Raw genomic sequence first — 17,233 nt, 5'->3', positions numbered from 1 at the left:
TTGAAATTACCTGGATAAAAACGTCTTCGAATAAATGAATAGAATATAGATGTTTTGTAAATCCTCTTAAATGGCTTAAATAAAAGAGAGATTGTTTAATGCTTTATTGAACAACATAAACATAGCCTAACATTGATTAAGTAAACGGTCAAATTAATAAAGAGAGAAAAGAAACACAAGAACAGTGTCATGGCTCAAAACAAACAAACAAACAAACAAGACAAAAGAACATTACAAAGGATAAATGAATAAAAACAGTAGAACGCATTACACAAAAATTAATCTGTGAATCAGTTAGGCCTATATTGAAAAGTGTATGGGCCGTGCTAATTGTACATGTTATTTGTGCTTTCGTGTTAAAGTAAAACATGATTTGATGTAAATACTGTTAAATGACGTTGCGCGTTCACATGCGTCTTGTCCCGCCCAATTGAGCCAACGAACCAATAGGAAAGGCAGCAGCCTGCTACAGGAAGCTGGGGCCGTGCACGCATGCAGTGCGCAGACAGAGATACAGGACACTGGTATGTCATCTGCAGGCGATCTCCCTTTACGTAATGTAGTCTTAGCATCACTGGTTTTTACTGAGTATTCATTTTGGTACGTAGATAAATCGAGAAACTGCTTTTCTTTAAATGCACATTTGCTTCCTTGTCAATCCTCGTAAACCTTTTATGTTTGACTTGAGTTTTAAAGGAAGACATCCGTGCTGCAGACACATTCAGAAGCTAACTTTCAGAAGACCTCATGTGTTTAGAAATATCACCCTCGACATAATCATATTTTATACATTTGAGTCAGTCGTATTGAAATATAACTGTTAAAATGGACTGTCCGCTTATAAAACGCGTAGTGAGAAAGCGTAGCTTTGTCTTAGGCGGCGACGTTGACATCATACGCAGTGTTCAAAGTCTATGTCGCCTGTAAACGAGATGAAGTCATCTTAATCCATGAATCGTTTTTAATGAAGAAATAGGTCATTATACAATTTTGACTATTGATTTGAAAAAAGGATTATGCTGTGGCTCCATGTGTATCTAATTGTGTAACACAAATGTCAGAAAAAGCAAGATTTTCTTGGTATTTAATAATCTATATCATTTTGCTACCCTAGGTATGAAATCTGATCACCAGCAACTGCCATAAAAACAATGTAAGTGTGATATTAAAATCATGACATATTTGTAACTATTAATTTGTCAATACTATTAATAATGTTTGCCCATTATATACAGCATGAGAGATACACTGTGTACTTCTAAAGAGCTTTTCTTTTCATTACAGGATTGGGTTGAAGTGCTTTTTCTCTCTTCCAGTGGTAGCAGGGGCCTTATTTGTGGGACTCCCTTATAGCATCTCTCTGGTTGCCCAGTGGCTTTATGGCTGGCCCAATAAACCTGGGTACCAAAAGTATACAGAGGCTCTCAAACCAAGGTGACTGCATGAATCGATTTAAAGTACTTTTATGGTTTTACTTGTGTTTTTTTTCTAATCTTATCACTTTCCTGCAGACGCATATACTGTTTGACAAGAGCCGTGCTAGAAATGCTGAAGTATCTGCAATATGGGAAACTGTACTTTCAGTGGAAATTGTGGTACAAAGATGACAAAAATAGCAAGCACTATGTGAAAGTAAATTTGTTTATTTATTTGTTGTTAATGTTAATAACAACATGTGGTTGGTGTTGTCAAAGATACATTTTCTTTAAATTGATCATTTTTAGACTAGACTTATTGAACAGAAATTTTAATATTCGAAGGTTATAAATTCAGTTACTAAATACATGGTATACCACCTTCCTTCTTAGGGTATCACCTTTGGTCGGCGAGGTAACAAACTAGATTTATACTATTCGCCAAGTCTGGACAATTCTGATGCCGCTCCTGTACCGGTGGTTATATTTGTGTATGGAGGTGCGTGGGGCTCAGGAGAAAGATCCATTTATTGTCTTTTAGCCCTACAAATGGCAAAAGAACTTAATGCCTCTGTAATTTGTCCGGATTATTCTATATATCCAAAGGTGAGCCATTTGTGATCTTTCTATATAGTATATATAGTGTTATAAAGATTATTTTTAAACTGACATAGTTGAAATGTGCAATACGTTTTGTGTTTTCAGGGAAATGTTCTAAATATGGTTCAAGACATTTGTGATAGTTTGCTGTGGGTGAGAGAAAGGGGCCAAACGTTCAATCTTGACAAAGTAAGTGTGTCAAGTCAAGTCTAGGAAAGTGTATGTAAATATTTTTAGCAGCAAAGTACTTTTAATTCTGATTGTTTTTTAAACAGGACAACATAGTATTAATGGGTCATTCTGCCGGGGCTCATCTGTGTGCCCTTACCACGTTGTTTCTTGTGAACAGTGCAGAAGAGCTATTCATTGAGGCCCATAAACAGAGAGAACTTGTATCTGCCATTAAAGGAAATATTGGTAAGCCACCATATTTTTGTTATTACACTGTATTTCCTGTGGCTCAGTGGTCACAGCATGGTGCTTACAACGCCAATGAAGTGGGTTCGATCCCAAGGGATTGCACATATTCAGAAACAAATGTATAGTGCAATGCAATGTTAGTCGCTTTTGATAAAAGCATCTGCCAAATGCATAAATGTAAACTTATTTCTTGTAGCATAGTGATTGCTGTGTGCCAGCTTGTGAATGAATTTCAGTCATTTTGTGATTATTGATTTTGTAACAGGTCTGAGTGGAGTATACAATATAATGGATCATTATAAACATGAGAAAATGCGGGGTGTTGAATACGTGTCAACAATGCACAAAGCTATGGGTGGTCTGGAGAACTTTGATTATTACTCGCCGACATCATTACTGAAGAAACTGAATGAGGATCAGTTAAAACGGTATGACATTCACATCATTGCTAATCTCTACACGGTCACTATATGTGTACAGTATATTGTTTATCTGAGTGGATGGTTATATCTGGTTAGTATTGTACTCTCATTGTTGGTCAGCAAGTAGAAGTTACAGCTTGTTTGCAAATTATTAATGCAGTTTTTAAGATTTCTTACAAAAAGATGCACAATGCAGCAAGGCTATTGGGTGAAGATGCTTTTTGATTAAAATTGAGCAAGTACGAAGGCCAGAACAATACACTGCTTTGACTGAAGAAAACACAGACGTGTACAATATACAATTGTACGGCTTGTAGTAAACACTTAACATCTGTGTTTGTTATGATTTTGTGCAGAGTTCCACCAGTGGCATTACTCCATGGAACCAGTGACATCATAGTACCGGTGGAGTCATCAGTGAGATTGTCTGACCTCCTCACATCTCTTTCTATCAGGATGTCTCTTAATCTCATACCTAAAATGAACCATACTGAGATGGTCACTGATCTTATGGCACCAGACAGGCACTTTTACCACACTGTTTTTGGCTGTATTAAACACGAGTACAGTAAATTTCAGGGTTATGTGGCATAATATTGTAGTCATCAAGTTATTTTAACATTGTAGTCATTTTAAATTTGCCAAACATTAATTATTATTTAGAGAACTTGTTTTTATTATTGTGGTATTGTAAGTTTACATTTAAATGTTTAATTTTCAGCCAGATGCAGTATTTACGCTTCATTTAAAACACATGCTCAATACTCCTTTGTAAAAGATGGTAAAACATATGTGCTTGTTATCTTCCAGATAATAAATTCAACTCAAAAACATTTAATGTTTAATTAATTGTAAAATAAGAGAACAGTAAGGATAAATATACTGTACTGAATATCCCAATGGAAACTGTAACATGAGTGAAACCGGTGTCTTACCTTGCTTTGTCTTACCTTACTCGTGTAGGAGTTAAAAAGTATGGTACTCCTAAAATACAGAATTTGTACATTGGTTTGGGCCCCAAGATACAGAATCAGTTATTGTCAATAATATGAGCTCACAGCTGTTTTATTTAGGGAATGTGGTTGACCACAACATTAACATTATTATTAATTAACCTTACATTAACTTTATTCAACATATAACCTATTCACTTTATAGGTATACTGTTACAGTGTCAGGATAAATGCTTTAATGTTATTTGGAGTTCAATTATTAAATTGTATAGCCTTTTCACTCTATAGGGGAAATGCTACAGTGTCATGGCATAGGCTTTATGGAATTTCGAGTTAAATTGACTGCAACATCACGAATAGCACAGTGAACTTCCATTCAAAGGTCAACCTTACCATGAAGAAACAATATTTTCACTGTACTGATAGATCAGATGTCTTTCTTAGTCTTAAGCGTTTTTATATTTTTTGAGTATGATTAACCATAGTCAGGCTGCTTTCAGATTTCTCACACGACGACCACATTCCTCATAATTCCTCCCCCCTTCTCCATTTGTTGGCTATTGTTGCTTCTGGTTTGTGTATATTTTAATTCACTAAAATCCAGCAAAGTAGTAAAGATCCTACAAAGTGCAGTCTCTCAAAAATGGTGTCTTGATTTCTATTTTGAAAAGGGGAAATAAATATGCGCAACTGACGTATTTCTGATGTGTAGACCCTATTAACACGGCTTTAGGAAAATATAAACAGACGGTTCGGTTTTCTGTATTGGTAAACAAATATTTCATATACGCATTGCCCCACACTGACTACATTGCTTCACTATTCTCGAGAAACGGACCCTTTTAAGCAGAAAGTATTTATGAGTAATACAAATAGTCAAATACTAAGCAATTTGTACCAGTGTAGTTGTTTTAGGTTATTTTAATAAAAACTGTCAAATTATTTTGCCTAATCGTCCTCTTTGCTTAATCGTTCCACTCCAGTTCGACCGCAGGGCTGATAAATGACATTTTTAGAATGTAAACACAGACTCGTCACGCGCTGCCTTGGTAACATAAGAGACTGAGCCGTAACGCCTCTGCGCGCATCCACTGGCACGATTCAGGACGGTCCGTGCCGTGAACAGTTTGTGATCGTGTCGTGTCGAACTAGGCTAGCGTGGAAACATGTAACCAGACTGTGCTTGAAACGGTTGTGAGCCCCAGTCCCCTGGATGTGAAACACAGGGATAAGCGGAATATAGATGATGAATGGATCGAATGTCACTTAAACTAACCCTTCTTAAATCGTCTTAGTACTGAGACATCGTCCTCCTGTTTTATCACCAGAATGGAAGAATAGTTCACCTTTAAACCGCACTGTACCAGTGCACGTGTATGGCCAGCAGGTGTCGACGTTTACTATACTTTTTAAGTATTTCGGCGAGCACCGTGAGGCAGCGTCTCCCACACCGCTGAGATGAAGTAGCGCTGGAGCAGGGACGAGCTCAAGCTTGTGTTGATTTGGGATGTCGGGGATTAAACATGGCCACTAGCTAGCGGGTCTAACAGAAACAGTGAGCGCTTCGGAAGGCACCCGTGAAACATGGACGGACATAGCGCGAGAGGGTCTCTATAAAGCGGTTCTCGCTGAAGCTGAACACACAGGCTGGTCTGGTGAGTTCTCATGGATATGCGGATACACAGGAGACATGCAAATCACGCATATACACACACTGCCCACTGGCGCTAGTCTCCTTGCTATTCAATACAGCTTCGTGTATGTACATTTATTTTAACACGTCAATATGTTGCTCAGCTAAAGTAAACGACGCTCCGTGCAGTCAGTGTCTGAAGATGAAACGCACAGTCGGACGTGTATAGTGTGTAGCCGGGCTAGCTGCTCTTGCTGCTGCGGCTAGGGTATGGAGACACCGCTAGCTTGTTAGCTGCAGGCAAATAATCCTTCATGCGGGGGGAAATACACACAGATGCCATCGTTAACACTACAGCCCTGGAGTTAGGTAATATTTGTTATGGAAATACATATTTTTGAGGTTAACTGGAGAGATATTTGTGTGCGAGCGATTACTGTCACTGGAGATGTCGCTTCACTCGCGACAGTGTTTATTGGTGATTTCTGTTCATGTAACTTGCGTAAAATCGTGAATTTTCTTATGTGGATTCGTGTATGTTAGTCTTCACCACGTTTTTGTTTTTGTGTGTGTGTGTGTGTGGTCATTTTTAATGCGGAACTGTGGTTTTAGCCTTTATCGATAATTCCCGAATAACATTACAACCGTTAACGACAAAGTCAGACTAAAACATTCCAGTAATGTCGTGTATGATGATATTGTAGTGATTGATAAGAACATTGTGTGATGGTGATGTGGTGGACAGCTGCTCCAGGTGAGAGGTCGAGGACTCGAGAACAGCTGTGTGTGGCCTCAGCACGCCCAGACTGCTTGCTTGTATGCCATTGCATATGTGTTTTGACTTTTTATAAGCATATACAGGCTACCTTTTGCAAAAATTAAAGACACAAACTACACTCGTGGCTTTATGGTATAAACAATAAATAACTGGTTGAATAATGCAAGTAATTGATTGAATTGATTGCATCTGGAGTGTCATTATGTGTCTGTATATAATCTTAAGACAGTGAGTCACGCCGGAACTAAGTCACACATTTCATGTGATGTTTTACACAATACAGGCTTTTAATTATCAGTGTTGACTGTGTGACATTTTTGACTCACATTTGTAAATAACTTAAGGTGAAGTATTTTCTTTCAGGGTTGAATGCTATTAGAGATGTGTCATGTGGTTAAATATTAGATCTCTGTTTCTCTTATTTGGAATCAATTGTGTCATTGCAGAGTATGCAGACTGGTTTTGATTTCATGTCTTCATTTTTTCTTGTCTTATTAAGTATTCTCTGTGATCCTTTTTATCCTTTGGTTTGCGCCATTGTTGTTTAACTGGCCTGTTTAATGCTTCCTGTACTTGGACAGGAAGACCCTTTATATATTTGTGTAAGGGATAGTTCACCCAAAAATAAAAGTTTGGTCATGAGTTACTCCCTTTCTAGTTGTTCCAAGCCTGTATACATTTCTGTGTTTGGTTGAACACAGAAAGATATTTAGATGAATGCTTGTAGCCAAACAGTTTTTGGACCCAATTTACTACCATAGTTGGAAAAATGACGATGGTAGTCAAGCGTCCCAGAACTGCTTGTTGTTCTAGATTCTTCTAAATATCTTCCTTTGTGTTCAACAGAACAAATAAATTTTTCCTACTATGGTAGTCAATGGGGTCCAAGAACAGTTTGGTTATCAGCAGTCTTCCAAATATCTTTCTCTGTTTTCAAATGAATAAATACATATCTACTGATTTAGAACTACTTGAAAGAGCAAATGATGATAGAATGTTTATTTCTGGGTGAACTATCCCTTTAAACATCGTATGTCAACTCTTAAGCATGAAAAATCGCTGTTGAGATCTTTATTCCTGATTTTCTTGTACATTTGTATTGCAGTGTAGATGGAATTGGATAGTCTGTGTTAAGTAGGCTTTTACCTTTTGTTCCAGACCACAGTTAGTAGAGACTGTATATATCCTGTAAATCAGATGACTTGCTTCCTCTTTTCAAAATGTCTCCGATGGAGATTAGAGAATGACTACTAGACCTGTTGATTTTTCATATTACTCTGTAATCGTTGTATAACCACCACCTGCTTGTTGAATGTTATCGATAAAGCCTCTCCCCCCACACTTCCAATATGGTATCTCCTGGTGTGACACTGGCCATCCCCCCATGGTGTAGCCAGCCACGTGGTAGAGCTGGTGACAGGGAGGATCAGCTGTGCCAGTCCCTGCAGGCTGCTTGGCTCTTTGGTGCACAGGTCTCCTGGCAGTGCCAGCGAGTAGTGTGAATTGAGCTCACTCCTACAGCATCCTATAAAGGGTTTGTCTTTTTTTCATGTCGAGCAGCACAGAATAGGAACGTTTATTTTCTCCACTATCTTTGGATCGAAATCGCGTTAGTAACAACAAGGGATGCTTGCGGAGCACAGAGAGAACAGCAGGTATGGAAAAAACATGATCATCGTGTCTCTATGGTGACAAGGCATTTGTTTACGGTTTGTAGCTTTGTGTCATGGGTTGATTTGCTGCAACGGTGGTCTTGAAATGACTTCTTGTCTTTTAACAGTGTCAGGCGGTGCATTGCTGAGAGTTTTTGCGAATTCGGCTGGCATGTGAGATTTTATGCAGGCTGATGGTTGTTTTGATGAAATTAAAGAACATTAAAGGTAGAGCAGATGAGTTTGCAAATGACAGATGGCAGAGCTACAGTGAAACGATGGCGCCGTTCCTCCTGATAAAGCGAAGCAACAAGAGATTGCTGTGAGAGTCATATGCAAAAATAAGGTTAGATATCTGGCCTCGCTCATTTCTAGAAATAATGGAAGTCTTGCGTCAGACACTGTAGGGGGAAATTATATCCTAGTCGTCATTTATCGGATTTTTTTGTCATTGTTGAAGACTTTAAGTGTATTATTTCTTGCTGTTGTTTGTAAATCAAGTTAGGACATGTTTGAACACAAGGTCTTCATTAAATGCTGACGCATTCGGCACAATGACCTGACAGAGGAAATTCTTTTGACTGATAGAGCATATTTTCACATGGTTTACCATTGTATAGTCATACATGATCATAAATCTTGTGTAATTGTATTGATATGCTTCCTGTATTGTGAACTGTCGTGGTACAGTTTGGGGGTTTGCTACTTTTAGTAGTGTTTGATTAATAAAGTTTAATTGCAAATCTGAAGGATTTACATTAAATTAATTACATTTTAAAGGCACAATGTGTAAAAAATCTCCATGTGCCTCTGGATGGTGAAACCGACGTCTCCTATCATTCCACTCCTGCATAACGTCATTAAGCGCTGCCTTTGTTGTTGTTGTTGTTTCGAAAGTTCATCATCTAGCGATCCAAATTTACATATGGTGCCTTTAATGAGTAAATAAAAATCTAAAGGTCTTCAATGAATCTACAATACATATTAAGGAGTGCATTTAGTTTCTTGTAAGCCATTTTGTATGCCTCTTCAAAAAATATGCCAAGGAAATATAAATGTGATCCTTAGTGGGTAAGGATTCACATCTATATTTTATAACTTAATATTATTTAGAGAAATTTATTTTCTAAGATTTCTATTTTATAAAACCTGGCACAAAACTATACTGTTCTTTACTGTTTGTTTTCTCAAATCAAATAGATATAGATTCAATGTAACAATTGTTTCTCATTTAGGAAATATGTATTAGAACTTATTTGCTTTATTATTTTCTTTAAACAAAGTTATGGATTTAATAAAACATGATTCCTATTAAGTGTCAGATCTTTTAATTCTGAGATCTGGCGAACATTGACCTTAGAAAACAACAGCCTTTATTGTCCCTCAAGTATGATGCCAATGTCTTTGGGTACAGCTTGTACATCTCTAATGATGACGATTGCCTTGGTTTCCTGCTGAAGAATGTTTTAGCATCTTCCTTCTCCAACACCTGAAAGAATTTCGGAAGGAGGAAACCTCGTGACCTCCAGTTTCACACAGGACAAGTGAAGCCTGAGACTTTACTCCGATGTACGGACTAGTTTCTCAGATATGATGACGAGGCAATACGTATAGTTTGTCTTTAAATAAGTTTGTTGTATGGTATAATGATATGACCGCACCTGTCAGCGTTTGAGACCAGTGAGCACGTTCCGAGGATCACCTCGGTCTGTTTCGATGCCGACTCTGTGTTCAGCGATATGGTAACATGGTGGGGGAATTTTTGCTTTTCAAATGACAGACATGGCCGATTCGCACGGGATTAAGATAATAGACAACCTTTGCAATTATTACAAATGAATAATCGTTTCCAGGTTAATACTAATCTGTTTATGATGGGAAAATTTGCCAGTTTCAGTCAGAGAGCGCGTTCACTAAACAAAACCCTTCGTTTCAGCAAATAACAAGTCAAAATTATAACAGATAACAAATAATTCACTAATAAAAAAGTGCAGGGAATATTAAACTATAACTTTTATTATTATAGTCTCGCCTCACTTAAGGTTGAGTAATGAACGGGAGAAGGAAATTGTCCCCCATATAGATGATATCTCTCACACATTTTCATCTAATGTTAGTGTTTGACACTTAAAGACAAAACGTCTACAAACAGATAACGTTAAAACATTAAGAATTTATATTTATTATCAACTGATTTAGAAAGTACTTAACTTTCCTTCAGAAACATATTCACGAGCGACTGGTGCGTGTATGGCGAGCCACTGAGCGTTGATTTGACGCGGTCTGTGGTGACTGGTCAAGCTTTGTGTTTAATGCAAATGCACTGGCTGGTATGTAACCTTGAAATTGTACATTCTTCCAAAAAAACATTTCCTAGTTGAGCAGAGCTTTTGAACTAAAAAAATTACTTTAAAAATAAAACAAAATATTGTTTACAATTCTCACATTTTTTTAATGTACATATATTTTGATATCAGGCAATGTTTTGTTAACAGATTTTAGTAAACAACATTTTAAATTTGCTATGTTTTATATTTGGGTACCTCAACAAAAGATGGGTACTCTGAAGTAAAGCTATTGGTGAACAATGTCAGATTATAAATCTGTTTAAAACAAAAAATAAACAGTTCATGTCAACAGGCAAAAATTTAGGTCAGGGAGACTTGAAGTTAATGAATATTTGAAGAGCTATGAAGTTCATGTCTGTCCTGGAGTCCAGTGGGCTGTTTCATATTGATGTAACTTACACTGCAGCCTCTTGTTAACTTGGGCAGTCAACAGTTCCGTCACCCACAACAGTGACAGAGATCTGAAGTTTTTGTCTTTACGTCACTCAGCATTCCTAAGAGACTTTGAAAAGCTTTGAGGAGGCTGAAGCTATGCTTTTTTCTCAAACAGGCCTTTGGAGCTTACTTTGCTTTCTCAGACAGTCATTGGAGTTGGCAGCTCTCTAAGAAATGCCATGAAAGACTTAAAGCGTAAAAAGCTTAGCCACATTTTACTGAAGATTTCTTGTTCCAGTGAGCTTACTCTCAATTTACATCAAATCTGCCTCTCTGTGTCCCAAGGATGATGCGTTCAGAAATGACAAATAGATCAGATTTACATTTTTGAAACAGATGTAAGATGTAAACTGTTTTGAAACAGTCTTTGTTTCAATCCTCAGGCTAGTAAGATGTAATCTAAATGGCCAAGGGGTAATTTACCTACAAATAAACATTTCAAAGAACTACAAAGTATATGAGTCTTTCTTCTGTGCAACACAACAGAAGATATTTAAGAAATGTCTCAGTGGTTTTGTGTCCATACAGTAGAAGTCTGTAGGGGTTTCGGGGGCAATGTTGTTTTTTCAAAATATATTTTGTTTTGTAGAATAAAATCATACAGGTTTGGAATGACATGAGGGTAAATCAATCTTAAAATAAAAAACAATTTTGTGTGACGAAAATAAACTATGTGAAATATGTGGCCTGTATTAACAAAACAAGTTATCATGGCACACACTGTGCAAAAAAACAAATAAGAAATTAATAAGAAAGGGAGTACGAAACGAACACCAGCTTTTTCAAAATAAGAAAAACAGGAAACTTAAATGTAGCCGGCTCTTGATGACAGTGCTTACATATTCTACTAGTTCTTTGACAGAAAGCCACCACCATCTGCACTTCAGTCAGCACTTCACTCTTCTCACATGATGAATAAAATCTAACTCCTGCTGCAGATCTTTGCTGCGACACTTGTTCCGCTTACGCTGAATGCAGCAGCCGCGTTCATGCACGCAACTGTAGTTTGGTCTTTAACTAAAAGTGATTTATTAGTTTGAAAATTCTAAATGAAGGTTGGGGACGGTGCCTCGGTGTACAAGTGATGTAATAAAATAATAAGGTTGCAAAATCACAATTCGCTGTAGGCCAAATAAAATAAATGCTGAGCCAATGTTTCCCTTTGGAATTTGTGGCGCCGGTGACGTCACAAACTAATTAGCATATTTGTGCCCTCATTTTTTGACAAGACGTTTGGTTACAAATAGCAGCCAAAACAAAGGCAACGTAAGGGAAGTGTATTGAAATTATAAACCGAGAGCGTCTTTGCAATAACTAATCACATATTTAAAAACTACAATATTAATTTCTAGGTTGAAATGTAATCAGAAGTTGTTGAAAGACTTACATTTATACAAAACTATCCTCCAACGGGTGTTTCGGCCGAGCTTTTTCAGCCTAAAGACACCTGCAGGCCCTGGTGTTTAAAAAAGCGCTAAGGACGTTTTTTGAAAACACTGTTAACTCCATCGGACTATAATGTCAAGTCTGAACATGGCTGTTTTTTACAATGGGATGCCATCAGTCCCTTAAACACTGCAAAAATTCTGATTTATAAATGCAACATCATCGGACAAACTCACAATACAGTACAATCTACATTAAAGAGCGCTATATGCCGTTTTCCCTTCTCGCTAATTTGTTGCTTTATTACAAACGCTTCTTTGATTTTAAATGCAAGTGATGATTAAATACGAGATTCCGAGGGCTCGCACACACGGCGCTCATTGGAAGAGAGAGTGCATGCGAACGCGGCCAGGCTCCACTCATATGGGGTCAGAATTGGTGCATTATTCTAAATAAATAAACTATGATTCGCAAATAAATGTAGAGAGTTTCACAAACATTTTTTAAATCCCCATATGCACAAAAAGCGAACCACAATTATATGTTATATCATGTACGGTCCACAGAAAGAAATGGAATCCACAAATAAATACAATTAGATTTGCAAATTAAAAATATATCCACCTGTGGTAAATTCAGCTGATTGGACACGATTTGGAAACCATCAGAACTCTTCCTAGAGCTATCGGGTGACAAGGGCCTTAGTCAGGGAGGTGACCAAGAACCTGGTGGTCACTCTGACAGAGCTCCAGCATTCATCTTCCAACAGGACAATGACCCTACGCACACAGCCAAGATAACAAAGGAGTGGCTACAGGACAACAATGTGAATGTCCTTGAGTGGCGCAGCCAGAGCCCAGACTTGAACCCGATTAAACATCTCTGGAGAGATCTGAAAATCGCTGTGCACCAACGCTCCCCATCCAACCTGATGGAGCTTGAGAGATCTTGCAAAGACGTGAGTTAGAACGTGCCCTATTGGTCAACTAAAGCGGATGTTACCCGATTGGCTTGCGTAGATAGTGGGCGGAGTCCACCTATTTGTGGATTGTGCGCACGCCTTGATGTTAAAAATATTTCCAAATGCACAAATGTAAAGAAAGCGTCTAACATATATTTATGGTTCCCTTTTTGTGCATATGTGGATTAAACTTTTTTTGGTGAAACTCTCTATATTTATTTGCGGATCATAGTTTATTTATTCCGAATAATGCAACAGTTCTTCTGACCCCATACACTCAAACAAGTCAGGAAGGAGAGAAGACGCGGAAGCGCTGTTTATCCACTATTTATTCAATCACAGATATTGTCATTAGTACGGATGGATAAAAAAAATGTGACGCCAAATGTACTTAGGCAGCCAGGATATACCTGGGCAGACCGCCCAAGTAAATGCATTGTATGGGAAATGCTGCTGTGCAGTTGTTTTGGTTATGCAGGCCATGTGTGGTGTCTCCACTTTAAGTTTTCTAGTGTATTATGTTTGGTCGAACAAACAATTTAGGATCATTGCAGCTATTTTTGGATTATTTAGATTTATAAATTTGCTTTAAGACTTGGCAGACATTTTGTGCTTATGCCGTGACTCAAAATTAAGTTACAGTTTGTTGAAATAATAATAAACCCAAAATTCAGGAACCTGGGTTCAACGCCGATATTTTTGGAAGGATGCAGTCTTGTGGTCATCTCTTGGTTCTCAAAGTGTTCCTGACATTCTCATTGGCTGTAGCTGTCTGCCGTTTGTTCTTGAGGAATCTCTTTCCACCCACAGATGTTGGGCTGTTTGCTGAAACATTCATTTTTGTAGCCCTGCACCAGCTCAAGTAAATGTCAATGAGATGTGTTGCCTTGTTTTGCCCATATGCTCAAAAGATTTTGTGTGCTTAAGATACTGTTATTCTGCCCAAAGTTTTGCACTTTGGAGTCATTACCTAGTCAGTTAAAATAAAGCACCTCTTTCAACATTTGAGCAGAACTGAAGGAAGCACTGTTTTTGTACAGTAATAATTTATTAACCATTCCAATTGTGGGGACAGTCATCTGGGTCACCCTGTTACCAAAGTCAGTATATGTTTGGTTTACTCTTAGCGCCACAAATTTTGTCTTGACAACTACTGTACTACTGGCTTATTCCTGTTTTCCTCTTTTTATTTTCTAAGACAACCTCCAACCTTGAAATCAAAAAGATTGAGATCCAGTGTAAATGTATTTCTCCTGCATAACCTGTGTCTAGAGAAGTAAATAGAAGACTTGCAATTATTACGTACAAACCCTGTAAAAGCTAATTGTTTGTGAAAATGTTTTAGTTTTATTTCCTTCGTACTCATTGTGACTTCATTGGCTCTCATTATGGCATCACCATTAACTCATTATGACATTAACAGTGGTGTTTATTATATTGTGTTTGTTTTGACATTACTCATTATAAAATCACTGCCAGTCAATATGACTGTAAATCATTATTCATTATGACATCACTTCTGGTCATTATGACATCACTGCATGGCCTTATGCCATGACATCATTACTCATTACAGATGATACCCTCACCTTCACAATGTCATAATGAGTGATTGTGTCATAATACATGATGATGTGATAATGAGTGTGGGCGATGACATCATTAAGAGTGATGTCATCACCCACACTCATTATGACATCATCATAATGTCATAATTATGGCATTGGCACCAATATCAGTGTCATTAAAAAGGACAATAAAGGTACAATAATGTTAAAATGGTTGTAACATGAATTAAAACAACCCACTAACAATTTTATTCGTTTATTAGCCCAAAAGGATAGTTCACCCAAAAATCTAAATTTTGTCATGATTACTACCCCTCCGGTTGTTCCAAACCTTTACAAATGTGTCTGTTCTGCTGAACACTAAGGCCCGGTTTCACATACACGGCTTAGCTTAAGTCAGGACTTAATTGAATTAAGATATTTATGTCACCTTTATGTAAAATACTTTAGAAGAATACATTACTGGTGTTCATCTCGAGACAAAACAATGGCACTGTTATATTATGATATTGCTGGGCTAATATAAGTTATATTCAGTTTGGACAGGTCACACATTCATTTTAGTCTGGGACTAACCTTAAGTCTTGTCTGTGAAACCGAGCCAAAGAAAGATGACCAAACAGAATGTCAGTAACCAACAGATCGTATCCCCCATTTACTGCCATAGTAGGGAAAATAACTACTATAGGAGTCAGTGGGGGATAAGATCTTCTTTAGTGTTTGGCTGAACATATCATATTTTTACAGGTTAGCAACAATATGAGGTTGAGTAAATGATGACATATTTGATGACCTAAACCATCCCTTTAACTAGCCAGATATATAAACAAGAATCAATTTAAAGAATAATGCTAACAGAATCATTTTCAAGAATTTACATTGGACAGGTAAGCAGTCCATTTTTAACAGTAAATAATATCTGTAATATACAGTAGTACAATAATATGGTCTAAAATCTGCTACAGATGAGAGACGAAATATGTCTCGAAATGCCACAAAGTATTTCAACGTTGTTTTACGTGTTTATCCAGCAGTATTTCTGTTTCTGCAGCAGAATTATCATGTGAAGAACACAAGGGCAGAAGCTGTGCACTCTGCAGTTTGAAAAAGAAACCGACTGAATTTGATCTGCAACTTGATGCTAGAATATCACGTCACATTAGAAGTGGACTTTCACTATCGACAATCAATTTCCCTGACATCTTGTTATTTCCCCCTCCCATTTTCATTTCCTTTCCTTCTCTCTGTATGTGTGATCTCGCAGGGCGGGCTTTGGCCTCAAGAAGCCTCTAAAGATGAATATGGTGAAGAGGATCATGGGCCGGCCACGACAGGAGGAGTGCAGCCCGCAGGACAATGCGCTGGGCCTCATGCACCTGCGCCGCCTCTTCTCCGAGCTCTGCCACCCACCACGCCATATGACACAGAAAGAGCAGGAAGAGAAACTCTACATGATGCTGCCTGTCTTCAACCGGGTGAGAGCGATAACGGATTACTTAAAGAAACAGCGTCATCGTTTAACCTGCATGATTAAAACAGAAGAATGTAGAAGGTGTTTTACAATAGCATTTCACACTTAGTTAGTAGACAATTAATGAACGATTGTGTGAACTAACATTACTAAAAAATACTAAATGGTGTAAAAATGTTTAATCTAATGCATTTATGTTAATGAGTGGAAGTTTAATGTAAAATGTTACAAAGAAGCATACATACATATGGGTGTTACTTAAACTATGGGTAGATTTGATTCTACAACATAAAAACCCCTGCGGAAATTACATTATTATTGCTAATATTGCAGCTATTTGGCAGCTAGCAATGTTTTCTACATTAGTTTTGACTCTTAGCATCTTAATGTACTTGAATTAAACTGTAATATATATTTATGTTTAAAATGTAGTTCAAAGTACACAATTACTAAGCCGTTTGATAAGGACACCTTATATTTTTGGGATCTTGTGAGTGAGGTAGAGAGGTGGCCTAATCTGCAATGTGCTCATGTTGTCATTTCTATAATAATAAAAGCAGCTTTTCATTGTTGCGACTCAAAAGTGTGGGACAGGCACATTTACTTGAAAAATCATAAAATGATCAGTAAATAATACAAAAAATGTAATGGCCGTTATGAATTCAAGGGTCTCTCACTGATTGGTGAAGTGCATGATGGTCATAATTATGCCACAAAAAAGATTGTAGAGGAAATCAGTAACAGCTCATCATGGTGTATGAGAGGCCACTGACCTTCTCTAGTCTGCATGCATTTGGCGAGGACTTGTTGAAATCGATTACCACACTCGGTGTGCAAAGCTTTATTATATGAATGGTGTAATAAAACCTTCTGAAATTGTTGCGTATTATAACATGATTGACACAGAATTTTGAACTGCTCAGACCCAAATTATTCCACAAGCACAAATAGGAGCAAGGGTTTAGTTATTGTCTAGCTGAATATTTGTTATGATTATTATTCTAAGATATGTTAGTAGTTGGTTTTAACCAATGGATATTCGTTCTGACCAGAAAACAATTATAGTAAATATTTATTTATATATATATATATATATATATATATATATATATATATATATATATATATATATATAAACAGTTAATGTTATCTATATATTAATTCAATGATTTATAAAGAATAAATATTACT

At 37.2% G+C, this 17,233-nt stretch overlaps 2 protein-coding genes across 7 annotated transcripts in view; both read left to right on the top strand.

Moving 5' to 3' along the window:
• Window positions 1–445: 445 nt before the first annotated feature.
• On the top strand, window positions 446–4,753 carry LOC306908073 (uncharacterized protein). Of its 4 annotated transcripts, none has more exons than XM_079480659.1 (9): window positions 446–524; window positions 1,115–1,153; window positions 1,285–1,434; window positions 1,512–1,632; window positions 1,809–2,021; window positions 2,121–2,204; window positions 2,291–2,432; window positions 2,701–2,863; window positions 3,214–4,753. In XM_079480659.1, coding segments are annotated over exons 2-9 (1,113 nt in total). In that variant the 5' UTR covers window positions 446–524; window positions 1,115–1,151; the 3' UTR covers window positions 3,452–4,753. The 4 variants fall into 4 exon arrangements, with proteins under 4 accessions (XP_079336785.1, XP_079336788.1, XP_079336786.1 ...); XM_079480662.1 differs by having other exon boundaries at window positions 469–524; window positions 1,317–1,434; XM_079480660.1 differs by having other exon boundaries at window positions 495–600.
• Window positions 4,754–5,312: 559 nt separating this feature from the next.
• Window positions 5,313–17,233, top strand: part of wdfy3 (WD repeat and FYVE domain containing 3) — a 60,753-nt gene continuing 48,832 nt past the window's right edge. For 2 of the 3 annotated variants that reach the window (XM_079479400.1, XM_079479399.1), the window contains exons 1-2: window positions 5,313–5,465; window positions 15,836–16,046. In XM_079479400.1, the coding sequence (XP_079335526.1) occupies window positions 15,867–16,046 (180 nt within the window). In that variant the 5' untranslated portion in view covers window positions 5,313–5,465; window positions 15,836–15,866. Of the gene's footprint in view, window positions 5,466–15,835; window positions 16,047–17,233 lie in introns of those variants that run through there. The other variant, XM_079479401.1, reaches the window with a different exon arrangement.

The sequence above is a fragment of the Barbatula barbatula genome (genome assembly GCF_947034865.1).
Source record: "Barbatula barbatula genome assembly, chromosome: 2".
Classification (NCBI taxonomy): domain Eukaryota; kingdom Metazoa; phylum Chordata; class Actinopteri; order Cypriniformes; family Nemacheilidae; genus Barbatula; species Barbatula barbatula.
The sequence above is the reverse complement of the archived record's forward strand: the minus strand, read 5'-3'. Positions and strand labels throughout refer to the sequence as shown.